The sequence below is a fragment of the Aquarana catesbeiana genome, linkage group LG01 (assembly GCF_042186555.1).
Source record: "Aquarana catesbeiana isolate 2022-GZ linkage group LG01, ASM4218655v1, whole genome shotgun sequence".
Classification (NCBI taxonomy): Eukaryota; Metazoa; Chordata; class Amphibia; order Anura; family Ranidae; genus Aquarana; species Aquarana catesbeiana.
The window spans coordinates 429,526,875-429,546,436 of NC_133324.1; the positions used below are offsets into that span (position 1 = coordinate 429,526,875).

Below are 19,562 nucleotides of genomic sequence, written 5' to 3' on the forward strand. Positions count from 1 at the left end.
CACACTTTCACCAAGTTTTACAGGGTGGATTTTTGGGCATCTTTTGGCTCCGTTTGGGTGGAGGTTATTTTTCTTTTTTTCTGTGTTGCCACTCCTCATTGTGGCACTGCTTTGGGACGTCCCTAAGTTCAAGAATGTAAGTGCTCTGTCCGTTAATTAACAAAAGAGAAAACGGGATTTTTTTCTACTCACTGTAAAATCCCTTTCTCTGAGTTCATTCACGGACACAGCACCCACCCCTCCTGTTTGTGTTTGTACTGCTTTGTAACAAACTGAGCTGCCTGTAGCAGACTGGAGGGTTACTACCAGTAAGTACCGCCCTTAGGCGGGGCTGTGCTTGTTCTTTTTTCTGCCTAGTCCTACTCCTGAAGGTGGTGAGAAATCCCTAAGGTCAAGAATGGAAGTGCTATGTTCGTCAATGAACTCAGAGAAAGGGATTTTACGGTGAGTAGAAAAAAATCCCCTTATTGCATCTTACCAATTCTTAGATGTTATGGCTGTATTCGTTTTTCTTTTTTAGGCTTTCTTCTATTTTTATCTGGTGATCAGGCCGACAAACCTGCTTTCAAAAGCACAGCTCTTCAGCAGAATTTATCAGTTTACATTGATGAAACCATTTAACACTAATGCCCCGTACACACGGTTGGACTTTGTTCGGACATTCCGACAATGAAATCCTAGGATTTTTTCTGACGGATGTTGGCTCAAACTTGTCTTGCATACACACGGTAACACAAAGTTGTTGGAAAATCCGATCGTTCTAAACGCGGTGACGTAAAACTCGTACGTCGGGACTATAAACGGGGCAGTGGCCAATAGCTTTCATCTCTTTATTTATTCTGAGCATGCGTGGCACTTTGTCCGTCAGATTTGTGTACACATGATCGGAATTTCCGACAACGGATTTTGTTGTCGAAAAATTTTATATCCTGCTCTCAAACTTTGTGTGCGGAAAATCCGATGGAAAATGTGTAATGGAGCCTATACGTGGTCAGAATTTCCGACAACAAGGTCCTATCACACATTTTCCATCGGAAAATCCGACAGGAGATGTTTTACTGCCCAGATCCACCAGGTAAAAACAGAGAAAAAAGCCAAAGAAAAGAAAACTGGTACAGCTACCACATTTAATGACTGGTAAGCTGCAATATCATACATTTTTGGTTTTGGGTCTAATATCCCTTTAATTAGCTGCTTTTGAGCAAACAGTTTTATTTGAAATCAGCATTAGTGCTCTGATCATGTTTACACTGAGTGACAATTGTTTGCCTGGTGTAAAAAATGAAGAAATAAAAAGTCAATGCTGATGTATATTTTAGATCCAAGGACAGGTTCACTGCATAGCTGTCATATTCCAGTGTTCATACTGGTCACCCCATACTGAGCCTGCCTTAAATGTACAGCTAACGAAAGGAGAAGCTGAAATTGCCTGTGGCATTAGATCTGGGGGAGTGCATTTTTGTGTAAGTGAATATAAAAGTTAAAAAAAGTACATGCTGCATGTTTTAACTAAACCTGTACTATAGATGGATCGAAGGTTAGACAAATGACTGAGTTCATAGAAGATGTTCATTTGCATTATCACATAGTTAACCAGATGATCTAGTCCTTCCAGGTGTGTTCTGCTCCCTGCTCCTTTGTCTCCCACAGAAACAGATAGAATTATTCTTCTACAATCCTTTGTGGAAATCAGTCATGTCAAACTGCAGTTGAGTACATCCCAGTAGCCATGAACATGATGTGTGCTCATTTATTTATTGGCATCTTTTTTTTCCTAGAAATAAGTGCTTCTAAGGTTGTTATTCCCTAGTTACTATGTAAATGCGAAAGCTTCATGAACATGTAATATCTGCAATCAAAGTTCAATGGAACCCTCTTAATGTTCCTAAGATTCTTTTTTTTTAATCATATAATTTTTATTAAATGAGTTTTACAATGTACAAAAAAACAAAAACAAACAAGGTAAAAGAAAAAAACAAAACAAAACAAAACACACCACTATCGGAAATTAATCATGCAGTCTCCAGATTAAATTGAACAAACCATGTAATACAACATACCAATAAGTTGCGTATTTCTCTAATTACATCGAGAATTAGAGACCAGATTTTCAGAAATTTTTCGGGGAATTTCCTATGTTTATATGCCAGTTTCTCCCTTCCTAAGTTATAATTAAATCGCAATGATCCATTGAGTGATTGTTGGCGGGGTTTATGATATCAATTTCTGTAGTATAAGTTTGCGGGCTACATACATAGTCCACAACCACATTTCATGCATTTCTAATGGGAGTATATCTTCCGGTATGATCCCTAATAAAGCTATTTTTGGATGAAAATGGACATGTGTAGAGCATAAGGTATTTAAGATATCAAATATATTCTCCCAGTATCAATGCAATTAGGACATCGCCACATCATATGAATTAATGTTCCCATATCGGTGGTACATCTTGGGAAATTTGGTGTGGTTGCTTTACCCCAGGAATATAACTTTAAAAGTGTATAATGACATCTATGAATAATAAATAACTGAGTGAACTACTGTGAGGACGATAGGGAGACTCTGGTCAAATTCTTTAGAGCTTGCTCCCACTCCTCCTCAATGAGAGCATCTAAGTCCCTATACCACCTCACAAAACTACTATCCTGTGTATTTATACTAACTGTTGTTTGTATATAATAATGGGCAGCACAGTTGTGTAGTGGGTAGCACTCTCACCTAGCAGTAAAAAGGGTTGCTGGTTCCAATCCCAACCACAACACTACCTGCCTGGAATTTGCATGTTCTCCCTGTGCCTGCGTGGGTTTCCTCCGGGTACTCCGGTTTCCTCCCACACTCCAAAGACATGCTGGTAGGTTAATTGGCTTCTGTCCAAAAAAAAAAAAAACCTTACTAACTATGTAACTATGTATAGAATAATTTACAGTATGTCACCAGTAATTCCCTGTTGAAAGCATCCTGTAGACGCTGTCATAGTCAAGCTAAGAGAGGAATTATATTTAAACAGAAAAGTCGCTGCATGGCTTTTCAGAGCATGCCGTAACTGCAGATATTGATAGAGTAGTTTATTAGACAAATAATATTTATTTTGCTAATTCATTAAATGGTTGTAAGTCCCCGTTGTTGAAAATCTGATGAAGAAGCCTAATGCCAACCCTTTTTCATAAACCAAAGTTTTCAAGTTTCAACAACTCGTAACCGCGGGTTATTCCATAAAGGCATATAATGCATATATCCCTCATGGAAAGTAAGTTTTTGGACAATAATGAAGATGAATTAAATGAAATGTAGGAAAACAGCACTTACTATTGAAATAATGAGATACTATTCACTGTACCAATGGCTCCAACGGTAATTGAGATAATATAATTTGTTGTATAGGGTCATTGGAATCTACAACTTTCATCCACTTAGATGCTGAAGTTGAGATGCCAAGTAATACAACTTAGTGTTAGGAACTGCTAAGCCACCTCCATCCTTAGGCAACTGCAAGGCTTCCAATCGAATTCGGGGATGTTTATACAGTATCTCCAGATGAGATCCCTAAAAAGGGTATCCATCTGTCGAAAAAATTTCTGAGGTAGCCATATCGGACAATTATGCAGGAGATAAAGCAATTATGGCATCCAAACCATCTTTATCAAAATTTACCCTACCAACTATTGTTAAAGGCAACCAAGATTCTTAACGAGAACCCCATACCCAATGGTGGAGGATTTCTCACTCTTGAGAATTGGGCCACCGATGGAGCTACCAATAAAATCATACAAAAGTGTCTCAGAGTCATTTTCCCCATCCAGCTTCCAAAGAAATTACATCTAATGCCTTGGAGGATAAAATGAGGAGACTGTTAAACCAGCGATACTCTTCTGAGGTAGTTTTTACTTTGCGGCAGGATGGAACAGTTTCTACAAATAAAACATGGGAGGAGGTATGGGTCAAAGTTTGTATACTTTGCAGAACATAGGTCCTACAATCCTTTGTCACCACAGGCTACTCAAATCTTTCATTTCTTGCAGCTGGGCTTTGACAAAAGCCTAGGTTCTAGCACACTTAAAAAGTACACATCTTAGCATTATCAGCCCTTACAGGTATCAAATGGTCTATGAACCTCTGGTTATCCAGTTCCTAAATATAAGACCACCAAGGAAACCTTCATTTCCCAAATGGGATTTGTCCAAGGTCTTTAAACGCTTTCAAAACCGGCTTTCTTACCTTAAAGTAGAGGTTATTATGTCATATTTTATCAGGTAAACAGGAGATCTACATCCTCTAGATCAGGGGTCTCAAACTGATGGCCCTCCAGCTGTTGAAGAACTACAAGTCCCATCATGCCTCTGCCTGAGGGAGTCATGCTTGTAACTGTCAGCCTTGCAATGCCTCATGGTAGTTTTGCAACAGCTGGAGGGTCACCAGTTTGAGACCCCTGCTCTAGATCATGAGTGCCCAAGCTGCTGTGGAACTACAAGCATGCCTCATTCGACAAGGGCAAGGGCAACTTCCTGGACAGCATATTGTCGAGTTTCACCTGAGACAATTTGCAAGGCAGCATTGTGGTCCTCACAGAACCCTTTCATTTTCCATTACAGAGAGGATCTGGCTCAGTTAACAACTTTGGAGTTTGGCAATTTAGCAAATATTCTGGCTCAAAGGATGAGTATATTGTGATCAAAGACCCTAAATAGTCCTCCAACATGAATAAACATGAATAAACAGTCCTAAAACAGAATTTGGGTAGATTATCTGGGCGTAGTACTGAAATGTAGAAAAACAGAGGGTGCTACCATCTAAGTGTAGATTTATTTAAAACATCAAGTTAAAAAATACATATGCACACAAAAGTGGCTCAGGATAGTAGGCATATCATCCCCCCCAAGAAAGGGTTACATGGCAATTTTTTGCTGGATGGATCCGGTCCTGGATGGAACATGTGAAAAGTTCACCAGGGGAATGGCCAGGCACTGCAGAGTAACTCCAGGAAGCGACTGCGTATGTGTAGCAACAAGCAGAATCCACATGGAGCACACAGCGATACAGAAGGCAGATTGCTGTTCTTGGAGGGGTGGATGATGTCAGATGTCAACATGGGCGTGGTGATTTAAATAAATCTACACTTAGGGATGGTCACGCCTTCTATTTTTTTCTGCCTTAGCTTTGGAAACTCTAATATGCAGCATTGTTCTTCTCTTCCTGTTCATTATAATTTGTTTCTGCACAAACCCATCTTTTTGTGTGTTAATTCCCGGTTTAGTCACCGTGATACACCAGGAAAATGGGAAATTGTATAATCGCCTTTCCATAATTTCCCCCTCCTGGTGCATGTTCATGGCAGCATACAGAGTTCTCACTTTCATGGTGATAGTTACAAAAAATGTTGTGCTAGGCTGTCCATCTTAAAATTCTAGATATCCAGTTCTATCGGGTTGAAGGGGTGAAGCTACAACCTAGTGTAGGCTGCCATGAAGCTGTCATTTTCCTTTCCTAGTGCATCTTGCACCAAAAAAGGAAAATTACAGAAAAGTGAATATACCGTTTTTTCATTTTCTTTATCATTAGCTGCCAATTTATGTCAATAAAAGAGAAGAAAAATAAGGATAGAAAAGCATGTCAGTTCTTAACAACTTCCACTGAAACACACTGTAAATAAAGCAAAGTATAGCACTACCTTCCCAGGAGCCGCTTGGTAATTTGAGTTCTCTGTTCTGTGCCTTGACTCCAAGAACAACCTCAGCCCTTCTGACACACCTGGTTGAATGAAAGTTACTGCAAGCACTTATAACACCAGATGTATAGATATTTTTTAACTGTGGATTAGAACCAGTAAATAGACACAAGACTGTTTAGAGGTAAATAAACTCAATGTATTGGTACGGGTTAGAATAAATGGTGGTTTGAACATGAATGAACACACAGAAGGTAGTTTTAGATACAGTTTGCTAGACAGTATAATTTCTATGCCAAGTTAACTTTTAGAATAGTGTTCTGTACCACTATAATCAACAAAGGCTGCAATAAACAGTGCAAATAAGCATTAACTGCAATATGAATATTAATACTATAACTCATCTAGACTGCATTCTAAGAGAATGGCTAGGATATTGAACAATGTCCTTTGAGAGGTACGTCTTAGCATAGGCACTAGGTAAAGGTCTCAGTGTAGCAGCTGCAAAGGGACAATCTTTAGTCCTAACTATTAAGCATTGGGGCCCAAATGAACCATTGATGCATGTGTGAATAGTCCCACTAAAGCATACAGGCAACAATAAGGCTACTGGATGTCTGTATGGTCACTTCCTAAAGGACACAGTCTCTCTAGCAGCAGTAAATGCCCACAGCAGCAGATCTCCAATCCTAGCAATATTGCAGCTCACCATCCAGTCACACACACACACACACACACACACACAATGATTAGTCAGTCAATGTGCACTCTCCAGGCTCCTACAGCCTGAGAAAAGTAAGCTCTTTCCTCTCCTCCTGCTCCTTCTGCATGGCCTGCAGCAGGGGATCGAGCCCACACAAAACAGATGCTCCTCTTCTAGGTCTGTCACCACTTGCAGCACCAGGCGCAAGGTGAAAGCCAAGGGGAGCGAGGGATTACACATCCAGCAAGGCTCCTGGCTACAAGTTTATTTGGGTGAATTACTGAAAACTGACACATAAATGCCGCTAACCCTAATTTTTCCATATTTATGTACTACCTGATGTTTAACTGTACATCCTGTGTAAACTTTATTTTGAGATAATGCAAGCATGAAAAGTTCAGTCTACACAGAACTGATATCTCAGATGTTGGTAAACAAAACCATTTGTAAATTTCTAATATTGCTTAGGAACTCTACTTATGAGATCTTTTACATTTGAGTTCATGTGTCTGCATATGTTCTATGGCCATTGGGAGTGGTTTCTGCTCCGCCATTTGTATTTGCGATTTTATATTTTGGAGACTGGAACAGGAGGTTCTAGTACACAAAGGAGATCTGAAAAAACCCAAACCCCCAAATGTTTACAAGGAGATGTCACTGTTGGAGTATCCAAGACAAGTCCAAATCAAACTCACTAGGCGCTGCTTATAAAATAAATATCTTTTGGGGTGTGGCCAACCACGGAGCAAGATGGATATTTGACTCACCAGCTCTGCTCAGGCTCAGGACTTAAAGCAACCATCTGCCCTTCACAGCAGCTCTCATCCCTATTTTCCTACACAGGGAGAGAGCTGGTACATGTGGCACCTGGACGGTATGTCCAGAAAGAAAAATCGTTCTGCCTCCAAGCCGCGCTACCTCACTGATTTTTTCCTCACAACCTCAATGCAGAAGCCACAAGATGGCACCGGAATGACACCTCCTCCTCACATGTCAGTAGAGGAGCGATCGCAGGAGAATCTACATTCCATGCCTTCCACAAATACCTCAGAGGAAATGGATAGCACAGAACCCCCTCTGGCTTCACAACATGGTAAGCGGGCAGCATAATCACCAGTGCTTTCTCCCACTAAAGCTCCTTTGTATAAGAAGCAGCACTGGGATGCCCCTGGAGAAACACAGCAGCAGGATAATAGCCATGAATCATTAGCTGCACACCGAGCCAGTGGCCAGCCTGCTTCAGAACACACACTGAAGCATATGCTCTTGTCCCTGCAGAAAGATCTCCGCGATGAGTTCCGTTCCTCCGTTTCCTCCATACATTCTAGAATAGATCAAGTGAAGGGACGTACAGATAGCTGGGAATAGTAAGTGGCAGATCATTCCAACTCCTACCATGAGGTCACTGAAGCATGTCATCGGTACTCTGAGGAACTCGGCTTCCTATACACTAAAGTGGCAGACCTTGAGGATCGTTCCAGACGAAGCAATATAAAATTTAGAGGTATCCCAGAAACCGTTAGAACCCCCTAAACTGATTCACTACATACATTCACTTTATACAACAACTCTTCCTCGAGCTCCTCAAACAATTCTCTCAAGCTGACATCGCCATTGATCGCGCACACAGGATTGCTATAATTATCTTCCAGCCTCTGTCCCCCGCGATGTCCTGGCGTGCATTCATTTCTTTCTAGTAAAAGAAAATATCATGGCAGTAGTTCGCTCCAGCACCAGGCTGCCTGATCCCTACTCCGCTGTTTCTCTCTACACAGATATATCTGCCGCTTCTGCGCAAAAACGAAGAGAGTTTGCCACAGCAATCCTCCAAGAGAAAAATATCACCTACAAATAGGGTTTCCCCCCTAAGATGGTGGTGACCTTCTAAAATCAAACAACAAATATCTTTACACCAAAGAAGGGCATCAAGCGGCTGTTGAATTGGGGCCTCATCTCTACACCTCCGCCTAACCCTGATCCACGTCAATCATAAGCCCGTGGCCGCAGTAACTCCAACAGCACTGCCTCACGCTAATCTCTGCAGCCACTACTGCCACAGCTTATACCTTCAGCTGCCTGTGTTCCCGTTACAGCAAGTTAAGTTAAATGCCTATTATCTTGTTAGCAATGTTAAGTTCTAAATGAGCATCAATCTGAATCTGTTTAGTGATTCTTTCTTGTCAACTACATTTATTCCCCCAAAACCACAGGGTGCCAAGCACTTTATTCAGTATTGAATAATCTGTTTTACGTTTATATTGATTTGTTTTCACTTCTGTTGATTACCACGTTAACTGCATTGTTGCATCAAAACTGATCAGCTTGTCTTCTATAACCTATAGTGATTTTATAACTATTGGGCGTGCGGAAATAGTAAGCGTCAACTCTCTACTTCTGCAGGCTCTTTTTGACAGCTATTAAAAATGGCCATTACTATCACTTCCTTGAATGTTTAGGTTGCGGTTAAATGGGGAATTGAGGCCCTTATGTGGAAGGAAGCCCTTAGACATAAATTATTATCCCACAAACCCATGTCCTGTTTCCATAAACAGTTCCCGTACTGCTTCCTTGCAAATTCACCAAAAAGAAAGCTGGTGTCCTCATTGCTATTCGCTCCACAGTAGCTTTCCAAATACTCCACACCGAAATTGACCCACACGGGATATACATTATCTTAAACGCCTCCATTAACAACCATGTCATGACTATCGTCAATGTCTATGCCCCTAATACTAACCAAAGGCAGTTCTACAAATCTGTAATTGAAAAATTAGAACCATTCCGGAGCACTACCTTAGTTATCTGTGGTGACTTTAACCAAGTCATAGAACCGACCCTAGACTCTTCCAACCCAGCTTGTAAACAAACCACTGCTCTTTCCAACTTGCTCCGATCCGAAGATCTCTATGATCCATGGAGGTGCCACCACGGTACAGAAAAAAATTACACCTATTCGCACATGCAAAAGTCCTACTCTCAAATCAATATGTTTCTTGTTGATAAACACACCCTCCAATCAGTCCAAGAAACCAAGATAGATGTCATTACATGGTCTGACCCATTCTATTAAACTATTCCCTCCTCACCCTACAGAAAGGGGGACGATGTGGAGGCATAACATCTCCCTCCTATCCCAACCACATCTCCAGAAACAGGTCGCATCTGAGACTGAACAATATTTTTTGCTTAATGCTGATTTCGTAACTAACCCTACAGATTGTTGGAATGCTCACAAGGCCTGCCTTAGAGGCCTCCTTATTAAGCTGGGAGCCCACAAGAAGAAACAATGCAATGCTACCACATATAAACTGTTGGAGCAAATTTGCATCCTTGAATCTGCTAACAAAACTTTACCCTCCCTACACCATGACACTGAACTACGAACAGCAAGACAAAATGTAAGTTAACACCTTCATCAAAACTTCAACTTTTCCCTGAAAAGACTCTGCCTACACTTCTATGCACACAACAAAGCAGGGGCCTGCCTTGCAAAACAACTCAAACGTCGCTTATTGCACTCTAAAATTCCATACCTCACTTCCCCCTCTCGAATACGTATCACAAACCACAAAGGTATTGCCAATCAATTTAGCTCATTTTATGCTAATCTATACAACCTTACTACATCTGGTGGAGCCCCAACCCTCACATCTGAAGACTTTGCTAACTTTCTGGCCCATATACATTTGCCATCACTGTCACCAGAACAAATCCAAACACTCTCAGACCCTTTCCATATATCTGAAGTCGAACAAGCTATCACCTTCCACTACACAAAGCCCCTGGCCCTGATGGCTTCAGCAACGAATACTACAAACAATTTTCCACCTTGCTTGCCCCACATCTTTGTCAATCCTTCAACTTTATTGCTTCCTCAGAACACATCCCCCCTGAATCCCTTGAAGTGACCATCATGACAATCCCTAAACCTGGCAAACTGTCGGACGACCCTGCCAGCTACAGACCAATCTCATTACTAAATACTGATACCAAACTGTATGCCAAACTGTTATTCATACAGCTCTCTAGCATCATTCCATACCTACTACACCCTGATCAGGTGGGTTTTGTGGCTGGTAGGCAAGTGTCTGATGGCACACGTAGATACATTGACCTACTGCAGTGGGTAGAACACCATCAAAGGCCTTCTCTGTTCATCTCTTTAGATGCGCAGAAGGCATTCCATAGGGTCAACTGGAGCTTCTTCAAAGCAGTTCTGGAAAAATTTGGCTTCTCGGGTCAAATTCTTCAAGCCATAATGGCACTATACTCCAACCCTAGCGCCAAGGGTGTGAACTCCTGTATTCTCTCTGACTCCTTATGTATATCAAATGGAACCTGTCAGGGATGCCCCCTTTCCCCCCTAATTTTTATCCTCATTATGGAACCATTGGCCCATTCCATTCGTACAAACCCATTTATCTCCGGTATTGAAGTTTGTGACCACATTCACAAAATCATCCTATATGTGGATGATGTGATCATCTCCATAACCAACCCAGTACAATCATTACCTCATCTCCACCTCACCCTGGATCTTTTCAGCAAAGCCTCTCTCTACAAGATTAATTTCTCTGAGTCCTGCATGATTGGCGCTAACATTGACTCAAATACAAAACGTAGCATTTATCCATTAACCACCAGATTCCACTTTTTCCTACCTAGGTATACAGTTGGTCACACCTACTTCTCGACTAATCCTTCTCAACTACTCTCAACTCATCTCCAAACTTCAGAAAACAGTACGTGATCTACAACATATTCAAGCCTCCTGAGCTGGCCGCATCTAAAAATTTACCTTTTACCCCACATACTTTCGATCTCTACATATCCCCTTTCTACAATCACATCTCCACAAACTGCAAGGCATATTAAACTCCTTCACCTGGAATGGGAAGCACCCTAGGATAAAACGCTCTATCTTGTGCACACCCACATCCACCCGGGGAATGGGAGCACCAAACATTTCAGCATACTTCAAAGCAACAATCCTGGACCAAGCTAAATCCTGGTGGGAAACGAAGTCACAGCACACATGGCTCCAAATCGAAAGAACGGTATTAGCAACCTGTCCAAAACTGCTCCTCAGCGCCCTACTCCTAGGATAGCATGTACAGCAATCTTACCTAGGCACCGTCAAGACAACCATCAGAACATGAAAAGCAATTTACCAACATTCAACAGGCATACCCTATCTGTCTCTTCCTCTCATCTCCCTCTCGGCCCTACAGCCTATCAACCTCGACATCTCAATATCGAACTGGCTCTCTGCTGGCCTACAGACTATTGGAGACCTGTACCAAAACTCTTCATTTACCTCTTTCCAACATCTTCATCATAATTGTCACATTCCCTCCAAGGACTTTTTCAATATCTCAGGATCCTCTCAGCCCTCTCACATCTGCGCTGGTCAGAAAACCCTCTGTTATGGTGCATTCTGGAATTCTACAACACTAAGAGACCCAACCAAAAAGGTATCTCCCATCTCTACAAGCTCTTAACTGACCCTCTGCACAAATCCAAAACGCCTGCCATGATGCACTGGGAATGCCTTTTACACTGTATTTATACGCCGTCTCAGTGGCAGCAAGCTCTCCAATGACCCCTGAAAATTTCTAAATGTATCCTACACTGGGAAACTGTACAAAAGCTCCTCAACAATTGGTACCTAACACCATCAAAACTAGCAGAGACTACCCCTCTGTATCCAATGTCTGTTGGAGAAATTGCAGAGATCCCGGAACTCCACTACACATCTGGTGGACCTGCCCAAAATGAATTCCTTTCTGGTTCACTCTCGCCAGATTTCTCTCTTCCTTGACACCCATCGCTGTTTCCCTGTCACCGCAAATGGTCCTCCTTGGCCTGGACATTGAAACTTGGCCACCTCACACCTGAATTGTCATATCCCATGTCCTTATTGTCACGCACCTAGCTATTGCTATTGGAAATCCCCACATCCTCCTTCTATCCTGGAAGTGATCCTACATCTGAACAATCATTGCCTCATGGAATACATGTATGCCAAGGCCCATCTTCGAATTCCAGCATTCCAAAAGAAATTGGCCGCCTGGCTTGCTCACCCTAAAGACCCATCTCTGACTTAATGTGCCACCGTGACCGTTCTCTCCTCTGACCTACTGATAAACTTTCGACACCCAATAAGACTTCCTATTCTTATATTCTCTCAGACACTGCCGTCCTATCTTAATATAGGCAGTATCCCTTTCTCAACCACTCAAAACCAACCTATATATATTGCTCACACTCTACAATGTATCTAATGATCTGCATACAATGTTTTTTTTTTGTTTTTGTTTTGTGTTTTTGTTTTTTTTTTTCTTTTCTTTTCTTTCCTTTCATGCACCCCTTGTACATTATTGTACCTGATTGATACCTCTACCACTACTTAAAAGTTACAGTTATATACAAATATGTTCACTCTGTATTGCCAAATTTTCTGAATAAAAAATGTAAAGTGAAAAAAAAAAAAAAAAGTATCTTTTGAGTGGACTGACTCTTTAAAGTAAATGCCTCTATGGAAGAGACTGGCACTTCTTTGTGCAGCTAAAACAATCATAAAATGTATTCACTAGCTGAGGATTAATAACACTGAGACAGGAGACACTTTGCGCCAAAAGATTTATTTAGGTTACCCATTGGTTTTAATCTACTAATATGTTCGCATACGAAAAGGTTTTTTTACAGAGTGTAGAATGGTTAGACCCTCTGTCAGATCTTTATTATTGTGCCCATGTTCGAAAGATTTCCACTCACTTCCTGTTTGGTAACCACTTGTGGCAGGAAATTATAGAAAATGAACATTGAGAGCAATGTATCAGAATGAACAGGAATTAGAACCTTGGTTGAGTTTATTTCTGCAGTCAGAGACCTCATGGGTATATTTCCCTTCACTCCCTGTCCCAGTTGCCGATATTTGCAACAGGATAGGTGTTTAAATACCCCCAATAGTGACAGAGAGCAATAAAAACTCTAATGTCCCGTACGTATCTTGTATGGTTTTTCCAACTGAATTCCGCTCAAGCTTGGCTTGCATACACACAGTCACACAAAAGTTCTCTGAATTTTCGACCGTCAAGTACGAGGTGACGTACAACACTATGATGAGCCAAGAAAATTAAGTTCAATGCTTCCGAGCATGCGTCAAATTGTTTCCAAGCATGCGTAGGAATTTTGCGCTGCGGAATTGGTACAGACGATCATAATTTCCGATCTGAACTTTTTCCGGCTGGAAAATAGAGAACCTGCTCTCAATCTTTTGCTGGCGGGAATTCCGCCAGCAAAAGTACAATGGAGCATACACACGGTCGGAATTTCTGACCAAAAGCTCACATCGGACTTTTGCTGGCGGAATTTCCGATCGTGTGTACGGGGCATAACATTTCAGTTGTGGTTCAGTCTGGGTAACAACTGCCAATTTGTACCCACTATAGTTTTCATTAGTCCGTTAAAAAAAAAAAAAAAAATAATTTACATACCTCTCCAGACATTCTACTCCAGGCTAATGCATGAAAAGATTGCACAGTCATGGCTTTTTCAAGTTTTGGAAGGCAGGCCAGGACATTAATGATATCCTTCTGTAGCCTGTTTATGTTTTTGAGCATATTGCAGTTTGTGAAAAATAGGTGCCTTTAATCTCAATGTGCTAAAATATTAATTCATCATTGCAGGCATTCATAAAAAATAAATGTGATATGGTGCTGACATCGTACCTCATTTTCAGAAAATTATGTTTGTGTGATCTTGGTGTTGTAAAAACAGAATTGAAATAAGAAGTGGTACCAGGTTAGCTGAATAGTAGAGCAAAAAGTAATGCTTTTGGGGGTCAATGGCAAATACTGTAACTTTAAGGTAATACTATAAAGAGATAACTATAGCAGATGCTGCACTTTATACTTGGTATTTGTGTCTCACTGAATATGTGCGTTAGTATGAGGTATAAGATATATGCTATTAGTGGGAAATTCTTTGTAAGCTTTAAGAACGTCACATTTGAGTAATATTTAAAACAGTGTCTTATCTGTTATTCATTGTGAACATGTAGGTGGCATGCCTGATTCTTGCTGTTGCAAGATACATAGAACTAACAGAATTTAGTGCTTTATCTTCCCTGAAATTCTACTTGGTTGAAATGATTAACACCACACGGCCTACTATTTTATTTACACTTTTTATTTCTGAAGGCCATCTTTGTATCAATTGCAACAAAGAATAGTTTTGCAGTAAAGATGGCACTACCTCTAATTGAATTCTAAGCTTGAAATGTGATATATTATTCCAATTTACCTAATGTGCAAAATAATTAGTAAACAGGAACAGACTGTCATCATTGGCTTCAATCATAGTCTCATCTTTCTTGTAGTTAACAACATTATAAACAAGAACACTGTCGTATTATGTTGTGGAAAGTTTTCTAAGAGAGCCGACTTAATTACTTGCAATCATGCTTAGTATCCAAACTGTGAAAACAATAAAATAGTTACAAGCTTGCATATTCCTAAATGATTAAAGTGCTTTTCACAGCATATTATGATTTGATTAACTTTTTGCCTAATCTTTATTAATACTTCTTGAATGCTGTATATCCAGTCTCTGTTTATCTCTTGATTAATTGTACTTTGCATTAATAAAAAGGAGGGTGACAAATTGTTTCATAGTAGGAGTAGCACTTTCATGATTTCATCATTGTTACTCATCAAGTATAGGAGAAACTTGAAAAATGAGTCAGGCTTTTGCTGCTCGAAATCATATAAAATTCAAGCCAAATATGAAAATTTACACATATTTCTACAGACTGCTGAACTGACATGTATGAAGAAAAATGTTGTAATATGATTGAATGTTGAATACGATAAAATGTTATAGAATGTATACATACTGTTTTAACACCTTTTTATCTTTTTCTTGTTTTAGGTCCGTGACCTGAGAGTTATACTTCATGGGAGGAGTCATGCTTCACACGGCTACATCTTGCTGGCATTTAATCCTGTGTGTGACCATGGTTTTGGTCTATGTTGGGACCACTCTAGGCTGTCCGGCCCGCTGTGAATGCTCAGCGCAAAACAAGTCTGTCAGCTGTTATCGGAGACGACTCATCTCTATACCAGAGGGCATCCCAATAGAGACTAAGATTTTGGATTTAAGTAAGAACAAACTGAAAAGTGTGGGCCCAGAGGATTTTTTGAGTTATCCTTTGCTGGAGGAGATAGACCTTAGTGACAATATTATCTCAAATGTGGAGCCTGGAGCTTTTAATAATCTTTTTAATTTACGTTCTTTGAGCTTAAAAGGGAATCGTTTAAAACTGGTGGACCTGGGTGTCTTTACAGGTTTGTCAAACTTGACTAAGCTTGATATAAGTGAAAACAAAATAGTTATCTTATTAGACTATATGTTTCAGGGTCTTCATAATTTAAAGTCCCTTGAAGTTGGAGATAATCAGCTAGTTTTTATATCACATCGAGCTTTTAGTGGACTGCTTAGTCTGGAGCAGCTCACCTTGGAGAAATGCAACTTAACAGCCGTACCTACTGATGCCCTCTCACATCTACACAACCTCTATAGTCTCCATTTAAAATATCTCAACATTAACGCGTTGCCTGAAATTGCCTTCAAGAGATTGTTCCGGCTGAAAATTTTGGATATCAGTTATTGGCCTCTTCTGGATATCATACCTGCAAACAGTTTTTATGGTCTGAACCTGACATATCTCTCAATTACCTACACCAATATCTCAATAATTCCTTATCACGCTTTAAAACACTTGGTATACTTAACTCACCTAAATCTTTCCTTTAACCACATTGGCAGTATTGAAGCAGGAGCACTGGGAGACTTGGTTCGCCTTCAGGAACTACACTTAGTTGGAGCACAGATACGCATTATTGAACCCCATGCCTTTCAAGGTCTCAGGTTCCTGCGCTTACTCAATGTGTCTCAGAACCAGCTGGAAACATTAGAAGAGAATGTTTTCCACTCTCCAAAGGCTCTGGAAATACTTTGTATTGATAATAACCCACTAATATGTGACTGTCGCCTCATTTGGATGCTGCAGAGGCATCCCATGTTGAACTTTGGAGGTCAGCAGCCAACATGTGCAAGCCCAGACAATATTAAAGAGAAATCATTTAAGGAATTCCAGAGCACTGTATTATCTCTATACTTTATATGTAAAAAACCTAAAATCAAGGAAAGAGAAATGCAACAATTGCATGTAGATGAAGGGCAGAGAGTGCAGATGAATTGCAATGCTGATGGAGATCCTCAGCCAATGATTGCCTGGGTTACCCCCCGAAGAAGGATGGTTTCAGCAAAATCCCATGGAAGAGCCACCGTATTGGTCAATGGCACTCTGGAAATAAGGTATGCCCAGATTCAAGACACCGGAACCTATGTTTGCGTTGCTAGTAATGCTGCTGGAAATGATACCTTCTCTGCTTCCCTTACTGTGAAAGGATTTGTTCCCGACCGTTCCTACACCAATATGACTCCCATGTTCATTACGGAATTAAATGAAACCAATACTAATGGCACCAATTCTAACATGACATTTTCTTTGGATCTTAAGACAATACTGGTGTCAACAGCTATGGGTTGCTTTACATTCCTGGGTGTGGTTTTATTTTGCTTCTTGTTGCTGTTTGTTTGGAGCCGAGGGAAAGGAAAGCACAAAACTAGCATTGATCTGGAATATGTCCCTCGTAAAAACAATGGTGCTGTAGTGGAAGCAGACGTCACAGGCACTGTACCCAGGAGATTTAACATGAAAATGATCTAGCAGATTGCTAAAAGAAGAGATTTGTTATCTTCTGGCATTGTTTCTGTTCACTAAAACAGCCTGGCAATTTGGATTGCTGGGTGTAGGCAGCTACATGAGGCTGCCAATGTTTCAAACTGGATTTGTGATATTGGAAAGACAGTCTAAAGCTGCTTAAAGAAGAGCCCAGTGACCTGTGGGCAAGAACCTGAGGGCATTTCATGGAGTGGTTTCACTAATTCTTTGCATTGCAAATATTGGCATTCTGGGGATCTCAGTAACAAACGTATGACTCATTCTCATGGACAACTACTCAACATTTTCTACCACTGAAGACAAAAAAATAACAAAAACCTACAGTGTAGGATTTGCATACAAAAATGACACATGTCCAAAAACATATTCTAGAGTGTAATTTGTATCTATAGATATCATTTGTTTAAGCTGAGCATCATTCTTTCTTGTTAGTTTCACATTACAAATTAATTGGTATGGCTTATTTTATAAACATTCCCAACCTGAAGCAATACAAAGGAGAGATTGTTGCTTTGTCTCCACTAACAATGATGACTTCAGAAAGTCCAGCCATGACTCTCATATTAAAATATCACCTGTAGCCAATCAAGCATTGGTCCATGATACAGAATGGCTTGTTATACTTTTTATTTTTTTTTAATACGTGCAAAAATGTATATGTTTCTATTCGATTACAATTTGGGATATATTGAACAACAACAAACTTTAAATGTTGGTTCCCTATTGTAGAAATGAATTGTTATAGACATACCATTTTTGGCTCAGTGATGTTTAACATGGTAACCATGGCATTAAAAACTGTTCATTGGATTCCCAAACTTAATTTTATTTACTTTACTTTATAACCAGCTGAAAATTTTAAAGCTGAATTGATGCTTGGTTATATTTATTGTGTGACAATGTTTATAAAGACATATTCATGATTTGATACAGAGCTGAGTTATTTTTTATACCTAGTATAACAATGGACCAGTTTACTGTAACAGAAAAAAAAATAATAATAATGTATCGTCATCCAGGTTGACAAAGTGTAGCGAACTGTTGACATATTTTGTTTTGTGGAAGTCAATAGTGCAGATCAGAATGGCCCATTTGTGTCTTATGACTTGCAGTAAATAACAGGGGTTTAGTATTGTGACAGTTACAGCTATGAATCTTTATGAGAAAAAGAAAAAAATCCTAGCTAGATAAATCTGATACCAGATCGTCCTTTGGAAATTAACATCAAAAATACAATATATGCATAAAGCCATTAAGAACATCAGTGTTTTGTTAAAACAGAAATTATTTTCTATACAAATATAGTAGCCATTTATTCTCAAATATTGTTACCATATATATGTGACTTAAAGAAAACAAAAAAATTCTATGTGATAATTTCTGATGTCACAGGTATCTCGTAGCATAAAGTAAGTGCAATTCAGCAGGAGCGTATAGAGGATTAAGAGTTACAGCATTGAGTTCCTATGTTAATCTGTGAGCCATTATGCACTGAAGTTTTTTTTTTTTTTGTTCTGTAATAATGGTCTAAAGAATGATGTAGGAACCCAAGGGATTTCCCCAAGAAGCATTCTTATCCAATTTCATCCAGTAGAACTGATAAAAATACATCTGTTTGCCTGTGTGTTTGTTAAAAACAGGAATTTTTTTTGTTCCGCTTCACGAATATAATGACCAAAGGGCTCAGAAAACAAAGAAACATAATTACTGACCCATATGAATTCCGCTTCATTATGTCCCAGTGCTGTAATGATAAATCACCTTGGTCCGGTTAGAAAGAGTATCTGTTTATTAATGTTCCAGTCAGTGAAAATACATGTAAGTTGTGCAAAACCTTTGATTTGAATGCTTCTTCTTTTTTCTTTTCTTTTTTTTTTTTTCTAGTTATAATTAACAGACACACAACTAGCAGTAAACAGCAGCAATCATGTTCAAACAGCCAAAAAGCATAATAAAATTGAATAATTATCTAAAGTGTTTCTTGTGTTTCCATTTTTGCTAAAAACATCAAGTCCTATTGTGATGGAAAATGTTTAACCTTTTTTTTTTATTATTAGTTGTTTAAAAAGCAACAGTCACTACTTTTCTGCTACAACACTGAATCCTCTAAAATGTCCAAAACATTTCTATTTTCTGAGAATGAACCATGAGAAATTTAAAGCGCAACTAAACCCATAGATTTAATGGTCCCAAAAAAACAGTTACTGCACATCACCAGCACACCGTGAATGTAACTGTCACATTTGATTTTGCTCTCAATCAAACTGTCAAACCATCAAATGGCTGGTGCCATAACTGATCACATGTGCAGCACCATGGCAGTTGCAGATCAAACAGAGGCTTAGATAGCAGCCTCCTTGCTGTAAAGGACAGGAGGGGTT

The 19,562-nt window shown here is 39.7% G+C and overlaps 1 protein-coding gene across 13 annotated transcripts in view; it reads left to right on the forward strand.

Moving 5' to 3' along the window:
* The window catches only part of LINGO2 (leucine rich repeat and Ig domain containing 2), a 3,171,904-nt gene extending 3,152,829 nt beyond the window's left edge, over positions 1 to 19,075 (forward strand). For all 13 annotated transcript variants that reach the window (XM_073635787.1, XM_073635794.1, XM_073635777.1 and 10 more), the window contains one exon: positions 15,303 to 19,075. In XM_073635787.1, the coding sequence (XP_073491888.1) occupies positions 15,328 to 17,166 (1,839 nt within the window). In that variant the 5' untranslated portion in view covers positions 15,303 to 15,327 and the 3' untranslated portion in view covers positions 17,167 to 19,075. The remainder of the gene's footprint in view (positions 1 to 15,302) is intronic.
* The last annotated feature ends 487 nt before the right edge of the window (positions 19,076 to 19,562 follow it).